This window comes from Taudactylus pleione, unplaced genomic scaffold (genome assembly GCF_031769625.1).
Source record: "Taudactylus pleione unplaced genomic scaffold, aTauple2 ptg000313l, whole genome shotgun sequence".
Taxonomy (NCBI): Eukaryota; Metazoa; Chordata; class Amphibia; order Anura; family Myobatrachidae; genus Taudactylus; species Taudactylus pleione.
In genome coordinates, this window is record NW_028284714.1 from 3,502,611 (window position 1) to 3,522,599 (window position 19,989).

Consider the following 19,989-nt stretch of genomic DNA (forward strand, 5'->3'; position numbering starts at 1 on the left):
ATTTCCCCATAAGGATACTGCAAAGGTAATTTAGGGACAGTAATGTAGTAGACCTGTAATTCTAATGCTTGAAATGCTTAATAGGTCTTAAGCAGGGTCAGATTAAGAGCCACACTGGTCTGGGGCTGAATATGAACAAGGGCCTACTGTGAGAGACAGTGGTTGTGTTGCCAGTAGTGTATTCAGTGCTGTATGGGTGTGGCATAAAAGGCATAGATATCACCTCCCTCCAGGGTCGGATTAGCCCACAAGTGTACAAGGGAAATCTCCAGTGGGCTCCACTGCCTGAGGACCCAACCCCCTCCTCTAGGTGAGAGTAACTTGGCAAAGCAGGATCATGGTTGAATTGGGTGCTTGGTGTTTTTCTATGGAAACTAAACCAAGATTACCCCTCCTGCCAATCAAAGTGAATGGTTCTGACACACCCCTGCCCCCTCCTTTATAAAGAGGCTCTGTTCTCTGTATGTCCTCTTTAATGGTTTACCAAGTCCCACTGTCATGGCTGGCAACATCTCTTAAGCTTAGGCCCCTACTACTGCATTCCCAGGTGGGCCCTTCATGACCCCGTTCAACACTGCCTCCCTCTAACTACCTACATCCCTCATGGTTCATGCAGTTTGTAAAGAAAGTGAAATGCATCCCACACAGAAGTGGAAGGTGCATTCACACGTAGGCCGTGTACAGTAAGGGCAATCAGAGAACCAATCAGATACAGCAGAAAGAATTCTAATTGAGGGGATCGCTAAAATTTGGCACAATCTTTTGTAAGCCTAAGGGCTCCTACCTCACCTACTTTTCATCAAATTATTACACTATATAAGAAGTCTAACAACACCAGTGGTGCACCTGCACACTTCGTGGTATATTCTATGGCTTACCACATCAGTACAGGCAGTAGTGACTACGAATGGTGGGCAATAGAAGAGTACCTGAATTGTACTAGATGCACCAGTGCAAAACCAAAGCTGTGCACATTAAGAATTGATTCTGAGTCGGACACAACTGCAACCATTTTTCCAAACAGCCACAGCAGCCTGCTTTCTATCTTATGCTAATACAAGTACCCACTCGTGTATGCCGGGTACCCATGCATCTGCATGCGGAAGGCCGCCCGCCTACTGTTTTTCTGTCCGCACCCATTTAGATGCTGCAACGACTCCATGTTGGGTGCAAAAGATCTGCCTGAAACAGGCATCCCATCTCCGTCCGCATACTACAAACGAGCATGGGGGTCGGCTTACACACCCACGACACTCCCATGAGACGCATCAGATCAAGTTACCACCCAGAAAAGCCCAATTCACGGAAAGAGCGGTCTGGGGACGGATGGTGTGGAGTATGCATAATTGGTGATCACATGCACAGTTTTGCAGATACCCGTGAAATCCCTTAGTGATTCCGCCTAAATCCTGACTCAGAATCAGGAACTAAGGGCCAGATACAATTAGCTGCAAAAAAAACGATAACTGAACGTCAGAGAAGTTTTCGCTCAATTTGCGTTTTGGTGCAAAATTTTTGGTTCTCGTCTATGCGTGCTCCAGTTTTTTGCACTATCCTATTTTTGTCTATGCAGTTTACGCACATGCAAAAATTTTAACAATAAGATTGCATGATACACATTTTTGTGCAAAACGTTCGCATCTGCAAACGCTTCTCGCCAAAACGCAGCTTTTTGAGGCTAATTGAATCTGCCCTTAAGTTTGCAACTGATGTCTTCAATTTTGTTAGAGCAGCTTACAGCCTACACATAAAATAATGAAAACATAGTAACACAAGGTACAGAGGACCTCATTCAGAGTCGGTCGAAGCGGTCGCACGCCACCGATGTTCGCTATACTGCGCATGCGTAAAGTTCGCAATGCGCGTGCGCAAACTAGCCGCTACGATCAGAAATTTCTCTCTCCTTGAACACAGCCAGGTCGGTAGTTTGAGTGACAGATGGAGGCGTTTGTGGGTGGTAACAGGGGAAGGTGCTTGAAAACGGGGGAGTGGAGATCCGAACGCAGGCGTGCCTAATTATGCGAACGGCGTTTTATGGGAGTACATACGGATTATGGGAGTGCATAATTAACAAAGTAGCGTCATGGCACATGTGACATGGGAGGTTTTTACACTGACATGATCGTAGAGCTTAAGAGAGGGTATGGTCAACCTTAAGCTCTACGACCAGTTCCGATGGTTCCCGATGGTCTCGATTAATCCTTATATGCCCGGAGATGACGTGTAATGCATACGAGAAGGGGGCGTATTTTTTTGTCTTCCGACCGCTTCCTCCCCTTGGTCGGTCAGCTACCGATCCGAACTTAGGGACGCAACTTGCGAGGGAATCATTTGCATATCCGGCCCCTTTTCCCGTACGGCCGCTTCGACCGACTCTGAATGAGGTCCAGAGTGCCACATTCTCATTATTCTATGCTGCAGGGACCTTTCAATAAGGACTACAAACAGTAAGCATCCTTATATTTAAGGTACAGCCAAAAATGAATCATAGAGAACTGGAAACAGAGGGGCTGAATCAGACACGCTCGCGAGCACAGGACGCTCGCAAGCGGGTCGATGGTGCCGAATTGCGCATGCGCACGACGGAGGGAGCTCTAATAAGAGCCTCTACATCTACTGGAGACATTGCTTCCTCAGGTACAGAAGATGTCTCCACATCGGAAGCAATAGAAGCACTAGCCTCGCCATCAAAAGAGACTTCTGACTCCAAAACTCTGCCAGATACTGGAATGGGGCTTTCGCGTGTTGCAGGCATATGCCTAGGAGCTCTATCCTTATCAAGCATCTGTTGTAAGGATGTGGATACGTGAGCCAACCCCTGTACTGACTGTGCAAAAGTTTGAATCCAGGGTGGCTCAGCCATGGGCAGCTGAGGCACTGCGACAGGCGGTACCGGGAGTGACATACGGTCTACAAATTGCAACATTACCTGCGGCAGACGTGCCGCCCAGGGTGGTTCTGGAGTAGAATCCATGGGAGCAACCATGTGTTGGAGAGCGCCAAAGCAACTAACACACAGGCCATCGTGCTCTGGATCCTGAGGAGGCAGAATAAGAAGACATTTCCTGCATGTGCGCAGTGCATATGCGCCTGTCTCTTGGTAGATTTATTTCTGGACATCTTAATAGTCGCAGAAGTAGCACCACACACCCTAAGAAGAGTATGAAGCAAAAAAAAGGGGTCCTGAAGTAGTGTCAGTATTATATAACAACAATTTGTTTATATATTCATATACTGTACTCACCCTTGCAGATGCTCCCCCAGAGACCAGTAACAGCAGTACAGGCACACAATAAAGGGCACACTTACTTACAGGCACACAGACCTATTAATGCAGAATACATTCCTAAATAGCTCAACAATCCAGCAAAAAAGCAGGAAGGAGCAGAATAAAGCACAGCTGCAGGGAGCAGGCTATAAAGGAGGCTGTATCCCAAACTCCTCACTTCAGCGCTAAGGCAGGCATGCAGTAAAATGACCACCCAGTGTCTAGGAGGGGGAGGAGAGAAGACACCTGGAGCTTACTGGCCACAAAGGAAAAGTGCGCTACAGGGATGGGGGAGGGACGAACAGGGAAGCGCCCGCCTCCCTCTTCTGGCAAACCCCCCCCCCGGAATATGGCTGCCGCTGCTTGTGTTAAGCAGCCCCTGAACCATAGCATGTATCACTGGTGGTCTAGTGGAGAGTGTGGTAAACCAGGAGCCCCCACCTACCAGCACCCTGGAAGTCTCCTGCTCCGGTAGTGAGAGCCATGAACTCGCAGCTCCTTGCACTCAAGGAGCCGCTGCTTACCTCGTTCCCCTGCTGAGGGCTGGCTGCGGCATGCGGCTCCAATGTAGTGGAGATGGCAGCCGAAGTCACTGGCCAAGTCGCCGGTGCTGCGGCCACCAGTGCTGGTGTGATGGAGAAGCAGTGGGGGCGTCCTATTTGACGCCTTCCACTGCACACTCAGTATAAACTAAAATAAATTAAATAAAAGTGACAGAAAATGTTAGGGGACCACCTAAAGTAGCCGCCCCCAAAACCTGGTGCCCAGCTCCTGTCTAGCACCAAACTCAAAACCTGAAAATCCTCTGTCTGGGGGTGGGGTATAGAGGAGAGGAGCCTGGGCTTTGTGGGGATTTGTATTTAACAGTTTGGTGCCCAGACTCTCCTCTCCAGGCTATACCCAGCGTTGGTTGTCCCTGTGCCCCCTAGTGGAGGAAGAAGAAATGGAATTACTGGTTAGTACCAAAAACCTGTTTTCTCCTTTATCACTAGGGGACACTGGAGTATGTACAATGGGGACGTCCCAAAGCTGACCTCCTGGGTGACAATGCACTGAGAAACTTGCCGAACCCCGCGACCAACATGAAGTAGAACCGAACAAGGTACGGTATGTGGATTGAACAGCTGCATGGCAAGCGGACAAGCAGAAACATTTGGCTAGACCACCCGTGAACCCCACCAAAAACACAGAGGTTATTAGAGAGCACCAACAAGAATCTCTTGTAGCCTTTAAAGCATCACCGCTACTGATGAGATGGTTGATTAAAACTCTATGAACCCAGAAGGGACCTGAACCGACAAGCCCTGGCCTAGACAGCCAGTGCCTTATCCATTCGGCTACTAAGGCTCAGGTGGAAACACATGAGAACAAGAGTTAAGAAGATCTTAACCCCAGCCGGAACCGAGCAGATGCAGCTACAGCTGATGAGAACACCAGGAAGGTCAACGAGGAAGACCAATACCATTTAATTTAAAACCCATTTCTCCAATTCCACAGGGGACACTGGACACCCTCCCAACGCTTGTCCTTACTACAGTGTTCTTTGGCGAGCTGTTAGATCTATCTTACTAATAGAAGATGACGAACCAGCCCCTAAGTCAAAGCACCCACTGTTTAAATGACAGAAAGTGGCTTCAGTAGAACCTTTCTATCTGTACGGTCCTTCAGAGAGGATACTGGAGGAATATGCAATGCAGTGCTCGTAATTAATCGAGTAACATGGGAATCAACCACAGGGGAGTCTCCCATTTTGTACAATGAGCCGCAAGAAATGGATAACAGGAGGTCAGTCATTTTTGGGGCTGAAACCTCTTACCAGGCGTCTGCCAGATTGCTGCCATGTGTTCGGCTAGCTGTTCCGATAGAATTATTTCTGCTGAAGCCACTTTTTGTCGTTTAAACAGTGAGTGCTATGATTTAGGGGCTGGTTCGTCATCTTCTATTAGTAAGATGGATCTAACAGCTCCCTGTGGAGCCCTATGGACCCTGAAGAAGAAATGGAATTTAGTACAAGGTACATCAGAGAGAGATAACATTAATGTTTAGGCTTGCTATCGCAAGGATTTTTACCATTTGATATTTCTGTATAAAAGAAAAATTGTATATTCTTATACTCACTGTCTCTGTATTCGAGTAAGTATGGCAGTCAGAGCGCACTGTACATCTGATGAACACGTTACACAGACACATGGCTTATGCTGCTGCTGGAACAGATTTGAGACAAACTGGAATATAAAGAGTAGTACAATAAGCATAGGCTAGTGAAAGAAATCTACATTCCAAATACTCAAATAAATACTATGCAGAAGTAATGCACTATCTGTAATTCTTTGTAATTTATTTCAGACTAAGAATACATTCACAAATGGTGCAATTGGTAATACAGGAATAATTTCAAGGTTGTTTTAATAAAAGTATTAAATCAGAGTTAATATGTGCTGTAATACAGCTGCTTTTTACTATAAATGTACTTATAGTAACTTGTAATGGTTGTTTGTGTACATTGAATTATTTTGGAGAAATGTACTCCTTGGGACTGTGTATGAACTATGGAGACAAAAATGTTTTTCAGAATTTTTGTTATGTCTGTCTGCCTGTTCCGGCATCACGCAAAAATTACGGAATGAATTTGGATTGTGTTTTCAATAGTGTATAGCTTAGTCACCTAGAAAGAACTGAGGTATGTATTATCGCAATGTGACATCAGGGCGAGAAGCACTAAAGGAAAAACCAGACGCTTGATACTCGGAACGTGCAGTGTACAGGCTCCTCAAGCCAAAAATGACTAGATGTGTATAAATATAATTTTTATGGAACAAATATACTTATAGGGACTGTGTATGAACTATGGAGGCAAAAATTTTTTTTGCAGAATTTGCACAGGCAAGTCCAAAATTTCTATATGTATGTAAAAAAATAAAATAATAATTTACTCTGTATATATACATCCAATTATATATTAGGCACTATTCAGGCGGCTTATCTAGACTAATGAAGTTGCAGTATACATGTCATTCCAGTAGATGGCGCATATACTGCATATCATAAAGTCACTGCTCATGTTACTTGCAACCTTTCTGTGTTACTGTAGGTTAAGTGGCTTGCTCACGAGTTAAGAGCCTCAAACATTTGTTGTGTTAATCTCTGAAGGAAAAACTGCAAATATTGTTTACAAATTTTGTGATCAATGCCTACAATATAAAATATACATCACAATATTCGATGCAACTACTGTCTTTGTAAAATTAGTTCTGCTGAGCAATAACAGACATCCACGTGTGCAAATTTGTGAGGCAAACGCTAGTTATGACATAAATGTTTATTTATCAATCACTGTTCTATAGTAAAGACTGACCTTCTCCTGAGGTTTAACAATGCGTTATATTAGGTAAATTAAAGAAAAATCCTCATTTGCAAACACCTGTTTCATAATAAATAACTGTTATAGATCCCAGTAAATAGTTATCCTACCCTACATAATGTATATTGTTATTTGCATAGATTATAGCTAACAGTACCTAGATAATTAAAGTGAAAGGGAAGAAGTTACTGGATTGACAGTCACTAGGTTGACAGTAATATGTAGAGCCTGGAATGCAGGCGCCGGCATGTCGACCACTTACAGCATGTTAACCAGAATGCTAGTACAACTTTAAACATGCTGCTTTACCAGCATTTTGCAGATCCGGTTAAACTGATATAAAAGGATTTTTGGGTATTTACCGTTGAATCCTTTTCTCTGAGTCATGCTGGGGGACACTGGACCAAGGGGTTGTAGCTGGGAATGCAGGAGTTGGCATTTAACTAGTCAAACTGTAGCTTTAACCCTAAGCTCCTCCGCTCTGAAACCCCATGATGTCAGTACAACTTCAAAAGTGCCTGCTAAGGGGAAGCAGTAACCAGTGAAACTGTTATTACCAATATAAAAAACAGAACCGCAGGGACCAACCGGTCAAAAAAACACAAATCAACACGACTGAGCGTTAGAGAGGGAATGCAGTGTCCCCCAACATGACTTAGAGAAAAAGATTCAACGGTAAGTACCCAAGAATTCTCTTTTCTCTTTCATCAATTCTGGGGGACACTGGACCATTGGACGTTTATCAGCCGCCCCCAGGGGAGGGAACGCTCAGGCCCCCTAACCATAGAACTGTATGCCCAAAGTGGACGTCGCCGGAGGCAAAAACATGAAACTTGTAAAACCGAGCAAACGACTGGATAAAGAACCGGGTAAGCTGCGCAGCAGACCTGTTCAGCCGGCGCCAAGGAGGTCGCCACCGCCCCTAATAGAATGAGCCGACACCCTGGCAGGTGTCAGTCGCCCCGCATCAGAATATGCCCGAGAGATGACAGAGCGGATCCATCTTGCAATGGTCTGCTTCGTGGCCATCCAAGTTTCTGACTGTCGTAGAGAACCTGTAGGGAGTCCATACGATGTAGGGCAGAAGTTCTGCAGCATTAGATCCGCAGGGTCCGGACGGCATCCAATAGTGTCAGATCGTCCCGGTCCTGGGAAGTCTTTGATGGGAAAACACAGGAAAGACAATCTCTTGGTTTTAGTGGAAGGCCGAAACAACCTTCGGTTGGAACGAAGGAACTGTTCAGAGAACAGCCTGATCATTATGAAGTATGAGGCACGGTGGTTTGCAAGACAAGGCCCCCAACTCAGAGACCCGGCGAGCTGAGGCAATGGCCATAAGGAAAACCAATTTCAAGGTGACAAATCTAAAGGACACGGAATTCAAAGGCTCAAAGGGAGCCTGTTTAAGAGCGGATATGACCAAGGTCAGATCCCACAGAGCCACCAGCGGCTGAAACGGAGCTTGAACCTGTAACACTCCCTGTAAAAAAGGTCCGAACCTCTGGCAAGAGGGCCAGCTGCCGCTGAAAATAAATCGACAGAGCCGAAATCTGTACTTTCAATGAGCGAAGCTACAAGCTGGCTTCAAGACCTCCCTAAAAACCTTGAAAGGCAAAACCATAATGTGTGCACTTTGTGCCGTTCACACCACAAGATGTAGATCCAGACCCTGTGATAGTTTTGCGACAAACCCGGTTTCCAAGCCAGCACCATAGTACGGACAACGGAAGGGGAAAACCCCTTAGCTGTTAATAGCTCGGTTTCAAAAGCCAGGCCGTTAAAGCCAATCAAAGAATTTTCACATGCCGAAACGGAGCCTGCAGGAGCAGATCTGGTCACAGCGGAAGGCGCCAACCGCGAACTATGGCCAGCTTGAGAGTGGCGGGGTACCACGACCTGCGCGGCCAGTATGGAGCCACAGGATCACTGGAATCTGTTGCTCCTTGATCCGCCGGAGTATCCGAGGTAACTTGGGAATCGGAGGAAATAGATATGCCAGATGAAAACTCCACGGAACAGTCATGGCATCCACTGCGAAGGCCAGTGAGTCCATGGACCTCGCACAAAATCGGGGAACCTTGCAGTTGTGCAGAGACGCCATCAGGTCCACCTCCGGAAGACCCCACTTCCGTACCAACTGTCGGAAGACATCCGGGTGGAGAGACCACTCCCCCGGCAGGAAGGCAGAGGACTTAGCCCTGATAGACATTGTTTTGTCTGTCATAGTTGCCATGCGGTCCCGAGCAAAAAAATAAATAACGCATCCGTTAGTAAAACAAAGGTCACTGGGAAACTGTACAAATCCCACACAAACAGGCAAATAAAAAAAATACTTAGTCTTCCTTAGAGAGGCTACCAGCAGCAGAGGAGAGGTGCTTGTGGACCCCTTGTGTCTGCACTCTTCTCCCGCAGAGGTGGCTGCTTCAGGGCTGTAGCGTCCTACGCAGCCAAATAGCTTGTACCATTGGCTGCTGTGGAGACCAGCACTGTGTGGCTCCGCCCTCCATGCACAAAACAGGATTTTGGTACTTACCGATAAATCCCTTTCTCCGATTCCACAGGGGACACTGGAGGGGTACAGTGGGGTATAGATGTGTTCTAACCGGGAGCTGGCATTTTAAATTTAGAAAGTGTGACTAGCTCCTCCCCCTCTATACCCCCCTACAAGCCAGTCTTTGTAAACTGTGCCCGAGGAGAGCTGGAAAGACAAACTGCAGAGGAGGAGATGAAGAAAGTACACATAATGACAAACACATAACATGTGTAAAACGGTTCCTAAAGACAGTAGAACAAAGAAAAACAACCACTCATAACGTAGAATGACAACCTACCATAGCAGGAAGGAACAGCGCCGCGTGGGCGTCTATTGACCCCTGTGGAATCGGAGAAATGGATTTATCGGTAAGCACCAAAATCCTGTTTTCTCCTTCATCCACTAGGGGACACTGGAGGCTTCATGACAGTGGGGACATCCCAGAGCTCCCATCCCGGACGGGAGAGCGCTGAGAACCCTGCAAAACAGCACGGCCATATTGCGAGACAGAGGCTGCGAACGTATCAAAACAATAAAACCGGACAAAGGTATGTCGGTCCGACCAAGTGGCCGCTCGAAAAAGTTGAGTCGTGGAAATCCAGCGGGAAGCCGCCTACGAGGAACCCACCGAGCACGTGGAATGCGCTGTGATGGAAGCCGGAGATTTCTTTGAGGAGGCCAGATAGGCCTGCCTGATGGTCAGATGGATCCAGCGTGCAATAGTCTGCTTGGAAGCCGGCCAACCAGGATGAGCGACATCATACCAGACAAACAGGGAATCTGTTTTCCGTAGAGATGCAGTCCTATCCACGTGGATCCTGAGGGCTCTAACGACGTGAAGGGATCTGGAAGAACCGGCACCACAATAGGCTGGTTTATGTGGAACACAAAGTTCAGCTCTATCCGCATGGAATATCAAATATGGAGGACGACAGGAAAGAGCCCCGAGCTCCAACACTCACCTGGCCGAAGCCAGGGCTAGGAGAAGGACAACCTTCCACGAGAGGTACTTAAACTCAACCGTCTGTTACGGTTCAAACAGTGAAGACTGCAAGAAAGAGGATGAGATCCAAATCCAACAGAGCTGTGGGAGAGACAAAGGGAGGTTGCAAACGAATAACCCCCTGCAAAAAGGTGTGAACACCCGGGAGTAAGGCCAGTTTCTTCTGGAAGAAAATGGACAGTGATGAAACCTGAACCTTCCCTGAAAATCCTGCCTGCAGGAAAAGGAGGATCCTGGACACCTTGAACATTATAGGGGGCGATCTCCGCCGTTCACACCAGATCACACAAGCCTTCCAGATACGATTGTAGTGTCTGGAAGTAACTTCCTTCCGGGACCGGAGCATGTTAGGGATTACAGTAGATGGGATCCCCTTTCGCCATAAGATTGCCCTTTCAACAGCCACGCCGTCAAAAGTAGCTGCCATAAGTCTGGATAGATAAAAGGACCCTGCTGCAGGAAACCTCTCGCAGTGGTAGAGGCCACGGATCAGCAGTATATGCAAGTTGGAATACCAAGCTCTGCGAGGCCAATCTGGAGCCACTGACAGAACCCTGGCCCTTTCCCTCTTGATGCGTTGCAGAAACCAAGGCAGAAGTGGAAATGACGGAAACAAATAGACGAATCGGAACCGCAAGGTAGATGTGAGTGCGTCCACTGCCACGGTCTCCGGGTGTTACAAGTCGCAGTCACGACTTGTCTCCGAGCAGTTTACCAAGTCAGGACGGGGTTACTTTACTTGGCGATCGGCACGCCTCAGGAAGTGACGTGTCTTCCACAGAGCGGCATGATTGGTGGTTCCTCCTATTTGTACACACTGGGTTTTTGTCACCTCGGCGACTATAGTATATCTGTGAGTTCCATCGGCTTGGCTGCATGTCAGCGTTCTGTTCCTCTTCATGATGCAAATTTTGGCTTTCCCGAAGTGGCTTCTGTGCTATCTCGGCTCTCCAGCTTCCCTACGGCTTCTTAGCCACACCTATACTACCATGCTGCCATCGGCTCTCCAAGCCGCAGCACCGACTACCTACTCCTCACCAATCGTTTCTTGATGCACCTTCGGCACATTTGCCGCACTAACGGCTTAAGTGCTGTCCCCGGCTCTCCAGCTTCTTCTACGGCTTCCAAGCCGCACCCTCACCACCGTGCTGCCATCGGCTCTCCAAGCCGCAGCATTTAATGTTAACACTCTACCACCGGCTATAGCCGCACCATCGGCACACAAGCCGTACCATCGGCACATTTGCCACACCATCGGCTCTCAAAGCCACAGCATTCCCATTGACTGTCTACCAACGGCTATTGCCGCACCATCGGCACATTTGCTGCATCATCGGCTTCCAATGCCATAACATTACTATTTTACTATCGTTGGCTATTGCTGCACCATCGGCACACAAGCCGCACCACCGGTACACTTCACACCATTGGCTCCCAAGACGCATCTCTCCAACTGTATTATCTGCTCTTCCAGTACAAAGACTCCTTCCTTTCATATCAGGATTCCAGTCGAGACTCTTGTAAGCTGCTACTACTCCGAGCAGTAAGTCCAGGTGGCCGCCTAAGTACCGGTGAGCGATTTATCTCTAAGGGAGCAACGGACGGTTGTTAGTTGCGGAAGACCTTGTAGCCTGGGTTCTAGACGGCTTACTAGGAGTGGTCACTGGTAATCGTAACACAGGGTCTCTTGTCCGAGAGCAGTACAGAGGCAGTTGTTGATTATGTCTGGACACCATGAGGTCGACTTGTGGAAGGCTCCACCTCTGAACAAGCTGTTGAAACACCTGGGGATGGAGCGCCCACTCCCCGGGATGTACGTCCTGACGACTGCGGTAGTCGGCCTCCCGATTGTCCACACCTGGAATAAATATTGCTGATATTGCCACAGCGAATTCCTGCGCCCAGAGAAGAATTACCTCCTCCATTGCTGCATGACTTCTGGTGCCACCTTGTTAGTTTATGTATGCCACTGCCATGGTGTTGTCAGACTGGACTCTGATGGCTTGACCCCGCAACAGGTGATGTGCTAGTTGAAGAGCATAAAACACTGCCCGTAATTCCAAGATGTTTATGGGCAGTCTCGCTTCCTGTGGAGTCCAGCGACCCTTGAAGTTGTTATCCAGAGTCACTGCCCGCCACCCCCTCAGATTCGCATTTGTGGTAAAGAGAATCCAATTCCACACTCCAAACCTCTTGCCTTCCAACAGGTCAGATGAATTCAGCCACCAGAGAAGAGATATCCAAGTTTTTGGATCCAGCTTCACTCGTTGGTGAAGGAATAGATGGGATCCCAACCACTGGGAGAGGAGGTCCAGTTGAAAAAGCCTGGAGTGGATGCGGCCGTATGGAATGGCTGTGAAGGTCGCAACGATCTTCCCGAGCAGTCGTATGCACAGGTGCACCGATACTCGTCGATGTTGTAAGATCAGCCGCACCATCTCTTAAATGGAAGTTGCTTTTTCCTAAGGAAGGAAGATCTTCTGACTTATCATGTCTTGAGTCACCAATATGTTTTGTAATAATTGGTTCCTGGAAGCTTTCAGGAGGAGATCATCCAGGTAAGGGACAATCGTGACTCCCTGAGTCCAAAGGAGAGCCATCATCACTGCCATTACCTAGGTGAATACCCTGGGAGCCGAAAATAGGCCGAAGGGTAAGGCCTGGAACTGAAAATGTGAGTCCCGAATAGAAAATCGTAAGAATGTTTGGTGAAGCGGTCAGATGGGCATGTGTAGGTAGGCATATTTTATGTCCAAAGACACCAGAAACTCATTTTCCTCGAGCCCCACAATGACAGATTGAAGGGACTCCATCTTGAACTTGAATACTCTCAGATAAGGGTTGAGATCCTTCAGGTTCACAATAGGTCTGTCTGATCCGTCTGGCTTCGGAACCACGAACAAGCTGGAGTAGAACCCTTGTTCTAATTGATGTGTGGGGACCTGTACCAACACTTGAGCGTTGAGAAGTCTGTCCACAGCTTCTTGTATCTAACCCGTCTGTCATTGGAAACTGGCAAACCTGTGGTGAAAAACCGAGGAGGTGGTTGGATCTGGAAATCGAGTTTGTACCCCTGGGTGATGAGGTCCCGAAGCCAGGTGTCCGGACAAGATTGTGCCCACACTGAGAGGGAAACCCGTCATGCACTGGGTTTGGTGAAGGGCTTATTGTCCTGGTGTGTAGAGGTTGCTCCTCTGGAACGGCCTCTAAATCTTCCTGGGGAACGAAAGAACGGTCCTGAATAAGGTTTATGGGAAGCCGGAGCAGCTGAGGGGAGACAAGTAGATTTACCCCCTGTAGCCTGGGAGATTCACTTGTCCAGTTCGAGTCCGAAGAAGACATCACCAGTGAATGGAAGTGTTTCCACCGCCCTCTTTGATTCTGCATCAGCCTGCCACTGTCGCAGCCAAAGAGCTCTGCAGGCCGATATTGCTAGAGTGGAAGACCTAGAAGTGAAATTACATACCTCTTTTGAAGCCTCGCCAAGATAAGCAGCCGACTCCCCAATCTGTTCTGCTAAAGGAATAAGATCCTCAGCTGGGAGTCCTGTCTGTAATCCTTCGGATAGTTGCTTAGCTCAGGCTTCAATTGACTTATTGACCCAGCAGCCCACTAGCGCAGGGTGAAGAATCACGCCTGCTACTGTGTAAATGGACTTTAGGGTGTTCTCCACCTTTTTGTCAGAAGTCTCTTTTAAGGAAATGGCTCCTGGTACTGGCAGAACCGTCTCTTTGGACAGACGAGACACTGGGGGATCTACCGAGGGTGGAGTCTCACATAGCTTACTGCTTTCTATAGGGAAAGAGTAGGAGGACAAAGGTCGACGGGATACCTGGAATATTTTATCCGGGTCTTTCCAAGCAGTGGTGAGGATAGAATCCAGCTCCTCTGATGATGGAAAGGAGGCAGCCTGCCTTTGCTTTTTACTAAAGATAGATGGCCGAGCAGAACCCTGGTCCTCTTCCTCCATGTTTAATACCTGATGTATTGCTAAAATCAGAGCTTCTATCCCCTGGGACCTGTTCGTCCCCAGAATCATGAAACTCGCCCTCCTCTAGTGGGGGCAAATCCTCATCCTCAGAGTCATCTGACTATAGAACTGAGGGTAACAGCCTCCTCTTGGGAACCTGTGGTGAAGTCCCCGCGGAAGGGGCGCGGGACGATGCTTCCAGCCATGGTACACAACACTGACATACAAACAATACAGTAGTGTAGTGGACAGTGTAAGAGTAGAGAATGAGATATATAATAGGAGATAAGGGCAGAGATGGAGGAGACCCACACCCGCCCAAACAGCGCTGTTAACAGTGCCAAAAGCGCTATGCATAAATCACAGCAATAATATAACACTGGGCTCCTGTAAAACCTAACCCCACTGATCACTCACAAATCCTGGGGGGGCTGTCTCAGTCTCGGCGTTGTGAAAACGATCAGCGCAGCCCAGCAGCAGCAGTACTGTAATGGCCGTCGGCTGTGCTCTGGAAGCGCCGGGGCAGCTGGGACCAAGGAGCAGAACTCAGCAGTGTTAGACTCCTGCCCCCCACCCCCGCTATGGCACCCGTTTTAAATACTGTATCTGGCGCCCGCGGACTGCCGCTGCTAGTACACACCGCCTTTTTTTTTGTGCCTGGCAACCCCGCTAATTGGGAGTCAGGATAATACTTGCAGTAACTGCTGAGGCTGCCAGTGGCGGTGAGGCTATTGGGGGACCGCGACATGCACTGCATGCAGCACGTCCTGGTACTACCCCAGAGACAGTGGTCTCTGACAGTGGTCTATTCGATAGGATCCCCCCGGCAGCTTCATCGTCGCAGACAGACAGGGGCAGCTAGCTGCCTATCATGTCCTCAATGCTTGTTTTAGTATCTTCTACACCTATATATTAAAATAAACTATACACGGAGAAGCCCAAAGTATGACCAGCTCCCTTGGGCACAATACTAAGACTGACTAAGAGTGCCAGCTCCCCCACTGTTATGAAGCCTCCACCAATGTCCCCTAGTGGATGAAGGAGAAATGGCCTCTGACTGCCAAGTGTTACTACCCCTTCTGGGGAAAACACTTGGTATGCCCCGTAGATGGGCAGCCTGTGATTCGCGTGCTCTCTCAAGGAGCCACTCCGTTAAAAAGAAAACGTCAAGATGGCGCCGCCATCCGGGCCAGCATTGACGCCCTGCACCATCTACCAGGTGCGCACTGACCTCGGGCCCAGGTGGTCTCTAGTGAGACCGGAGTGCTATGGGGGGTGTCGCTGATCAGAGCACCCCTCCCCCGCCACGGCTCCCACTGAGGACACCTCCGTTCCTACGGAGCCCGGCAAGCTGCAGTCCCGCAGCGTGATGCACTCCCACTGTGCGCTGCTGGAAGCAGCACACAGTACCTAACTAAGAAAGGAAAATAATATTACAAATAAGAAAAAAAAAATACAGTATCTCTAGCTACAAAGGGCTGCAGCCCTCCAAATCGTGCCTAACTACACAGGCACTTAAACTACACTGACATAATGGGGTTGCAGAGGGGAGGAGCTTAGGGTTAAAGCTACAGTTTAACTAGTCAAGTGCCAGTGCATTCCCTGCTACAATCTGATGGCCCAGTGTCCCCCATGGTCCAGTGTCCCCCAGCATTGATGAAAGACAAAAGTAGTATGTCGACCTTGTTGACATGCCAGTGCCTGCATTCTAAGATCAACATATGCCACTGAACATCCTACGATATTCAGCAGCAAACATTTCACCTATTTAACATAGCCCAGAATTACAAAATTTCCTGCGTACCTTAATGGGGTGCGATGTAAAACTAGCAATGTTCCAGGATAATGCATAGATGCCGAGCCGCTAATTAAATCGCCCCCTATGTATCCAGCACTGAAATTTCCCTGATTGGTGTGGAATTACTGCAGGAAACATTAATTCCCTAGTAAAGCACTCATTCCCAGAATTCCTTTGTCTAAGCACACATTCAGCCAATTGGACTTGGAGTTTCCCATAGTGGTGTGACAGAAGCTTTGGTATTTAGCAGTAACTTCATAACAGCTGAACGGTACACATTTTTATTACAATTTGTTACGAACTGTATTGCATAGTTATGAACATTATGGGCCTGACTCTGAGTTGCATGCAGCAGAGTCTATTGGCGGTTGCCTGTCTGCGAGTTTATGCAAATGCTGCTACAAACTACTTCTTGTGTACATCCAAGTGTCCAAATGTGCAAGGACAGAGACGGTCACGTTTAGCGTTATGTACAATGTAATACCAATTGGTGCATCCTTATATGCCACCATCGGTCAGCATTATCGAATTTTCACCAGCAATTTCTCAGTCTGACCACAGCCTCCTTTGCCTGTGGCTGTGCATCTGGGAACACAGACACTTGCATTGACATATATAGCTAAGCCTCTGACGAAGCTGTTGATACAGAGAAACACGTTAGCCAGATCACACACACTGCTTTGGATGAGCCTTTGGCCCTCATTCAGAGCCACTCGCTAGCGGCAGTACGCTCGTTCCGAGCGATGTTCGCACATCTGCGCATGCGTACGGATCGTTATACGCATGCGCGAACCAGTCAGTGCGGCCGAAATTCATGTGCTCGCAATATAGCGAATGCCTGCTATTTTGAGTGACAGAATGAGGCGTATGTGGGTGGTAACAGGGGAAGGTGCTTGAAAACGGGGAGTGGAGATCAGAACGCAGGCGTGCTTAAAGGTCAAAACGGGCGTTTTATGGGTGTGCATAATTAATACAGCAGCGTCATTGACCACGTCACTGGGTTATTTTATAGCCAGAACTGCTCGCAAGATTGTGGTAGCAAAAACCAACCACAAGAATAGCGAGCAGTTCATACGCTGGTCGATGTACTCGATTAATCTAATAAATAGCGGACATGACGTATGGTGCGTGCGGCCAGGGGGCGTTTTTAACAAATAAACGAGCGTATGTTTTGCTCGCTCATTCAGACTTAGAGGTGTGAACAGACTGCAATTTGCGAACTGATCATTTGAATAGCCACCCCTTGTTTTTGAACGAACGACCGCAAATAGCGAACGGCTCTGAATCAGGCCCTTTGTGCGTTCCCACCAGATGCCATTGTGATTCATCTTTCCTTCATCCTGGGCTGGATTCCGGCACTTATTCCACAAGGGGCCAGAATTCACCATTGCCTCAGCCAACCAGCTCACTGTTGTCAGCACATTTGGAAGCCCTAATACTTGTACAAGCACCTTGATCCTCCGTGACACACAAATCTTTAATTTTACTACCATAAAGGACCGTTAGCTTTCCATTGGATTACTATGTCCAGCTATATATTGCTGAGTACATCACACCAACTGGTGATACTATTGGATCAAGCATCAGACTCTTGGGGAGACACGGACCTTAATACAAACCAACCTGCAGGTTAGGCAATTTTTTCTCAATCCTTCAGCAACGTATATTACATCCACAAAGACCTGGTTCCCATCAGGGACTTTTTATAAATTATCTGACTTTATTTTTTGTTTATTTTTTCATAAACATTTTTTGTTCATTCTCATTTTTATCAACCTTTTTATTTTTAATTTTTCTTCCATTCCCATTTTTACACCTTATTCTTTCAAACTGTAATCATATAATTCTTATTTATTTTTTACACACTAGTATTGCACATATCAATTGCATATGTTTTTATCATGTTTATTTCTATTAATAATTTTATATAGTATGTGTAATAAATTTGTGTTTATTATAAAAGAATCTGCCTTGTTATAGATGGTATTTCTGGGTTATTGTCGCTCACAATTCTCCACATATAAACATCCAATACCAGTTGCGCTATCACCACCCCTTTTCTTTTATACTTGCACTGACATGCCTGCGACACATCCATAGCACACCATTGAACAGACTATTTTTCCCTGCACTACTAGCCACCTCCCAGTCATCGCCCATCACTTTTTCACAACATCTCTGATACCGTCTGACCCGAAGGCAGCAGCACCTATGTATGCACAACTGCAAAAAAAAAACACTCAACTACATGATCATCGACATCGACTCAGGATCAGGTCCTATAATTATAGCAAGTTTGCAAAAAATGTACATTATTACAAAGCATGTGGTGCTGCAATGCTGTTTTTTCCATCATTCGATGACGAAATGGAGAGTACATAAGACAAGTGAAAAAGAGAAAAGTGTAAATCCAGGAACACCGCATTACCTGCCCTTGCCAGTCTGAAGTCTGCACAATAATAATAGTTTCTGGAAGAGAAGGATCCGATAGGTTCTGATTTAACTGATCAAGTAACAGCTTCCGGGGAACCTGTGTGACAGTAACATTAAGTAAATAATAACAAAAACATTTGCATACACAAGAAATATAAAACAAATAAGTTACATCACCAGTGTCAAGTCATGTAAATTGCATAGCAATCTTGTCTTCTTTTAACCTTTACCTGTGTGCTCTGTCCTATGTCTGCTGTTCTCTCACTCTCTGTACTCTGCGTTCTTTCAGAAAGTCCTTTGTTGGGGGGTTTCTCTTTGAGAGAGACACTCCTCTTACCCTGAGGCGTAACACTGGAAAAGACAAATGTCAGAAATCAGAAAATATGAGTGATCCCTGTGCCCCCTAGTGGAGGAAGAAGACAAATGTCATAAATCAGAAAATATAATGTGATATAAGTTTACAAAAATTGTCAGTGTGGCACATGACAAAGTGGTTATCATTGTTGCCTTACAGCGTCGTGGCCATGGGTTCCATTCTAAGCCGAGCATATCTGTGTCGAGCCTGTATGGTTTCCCTATGTTTGTGTGCTTTTCCTACCCCTGTCCTTATAGTGGTAGGTTAATGTTAGCGTGTTTTAATATTACAGATTTTAGACTGTAGGTTTCACTGAAATGTTTTTATAAATGAAATATTCTCTGTAAAGCCTTGCTCTACTGGGGATTATTTAAAGGTTTATAATAATAACAATAATAATAATAATAATAATAATAATAATAATAATAATAATAATAATAATGGTAATATGTCACAACTTAGACAAAAGATGAATGGTTGTGACTCACTTTGGACTTTTTACAGATTTAGACTTTTCAGGGACTGAAAAAGTTAGTGTTTCGGAGAGACTGTCTATATCTTGCGAGATATCCAAAGATACATCCTGTAACAAGAAAACAACACAGAGAATCAGGACTGGAACGACAGATAAAATCTTCAATGGTTACACTCCATATGGCCAAGGAGCAAGGAGCAAGATTTTGCACATACAAAGGAAAGACTGGGAGCAACATTTTGAAACTACTATACATAGTAATCTGATTATTGAACATAGATTGTTGTTCACAGTGGATGTTTGGCAACTGACATTATTCCTGAATATGACAAATGCTGTTGGGCCTCAATCAGATATTTAGTAAGGCAATAACTCTCTGTATTGTACATTCTTATTCTATGGTCCAGTCTTTAATATTTATGAGTTTCCAGGGTTACAGTTGGTAGAAACTAATTAGTTGTGTCTGTACAACTCCAGTGCTCTTAATGACATTGTTGCAGTGCATGTAAATTGTTTTTAAAAATATACTGAATTATGATACTGTACTCTGAGAGATCACCACAAAGGTGTGAAACATCCCTGCTACTACTGCTTGATGTTACAATACTGGTCATATTGAATATAACAACTACAACATAAAAACCTTATATACTGTACTGGATTTACGAAATGCACTTTATATGACATATAAATGAGTATAATTCTATTCAACTGCACCTGACTTTCTGTGTCCATCAAATCTTCCTGACGAGACATCTTCACCTCAAGTGACAGATCCCCCTGAAAAGTGCAG

The 19,989-nt window shown here is 46.5% G+C and overlaps 1 protein-coding gene across 1 annotated transcript in view; it reads right to left on the reverse strand.

The window, feature by feature from the left end:
* Positions 1-19,989, reverse strand: part of PACS1 (phosphofurin acidic cluster sorting protein 1) — a 115,129-nt gene that overhangs the window by 39,619 nt on the left and 55,521 nt on the right. Inside the window, exons 11-15 of the mRNA XM_088442519.1 lie at positions 19,914-19,976; positions 19,210-19,304; positions 18,597-18,717; positions 18,362-18,463; positions 5,387-5,493 (exon numbers count right to left, since the gene is read on the reverse strand). Of these exons, the coding sequence (XP_088298645.1) occupies positions 5,387-5,493; positions 18,362-18,463; positions 18,597-18,717; positions 19,210-19,304; positions 19,914-19,976 (488 nt within the window). The remainder of the gene's footprint in view (positions 1-5,386; positions 5,494-18,361; positions 18,464-18,596; positions 18,718-19,209; positions 19,305-19,913; positions 19,977-19,989) is intronic.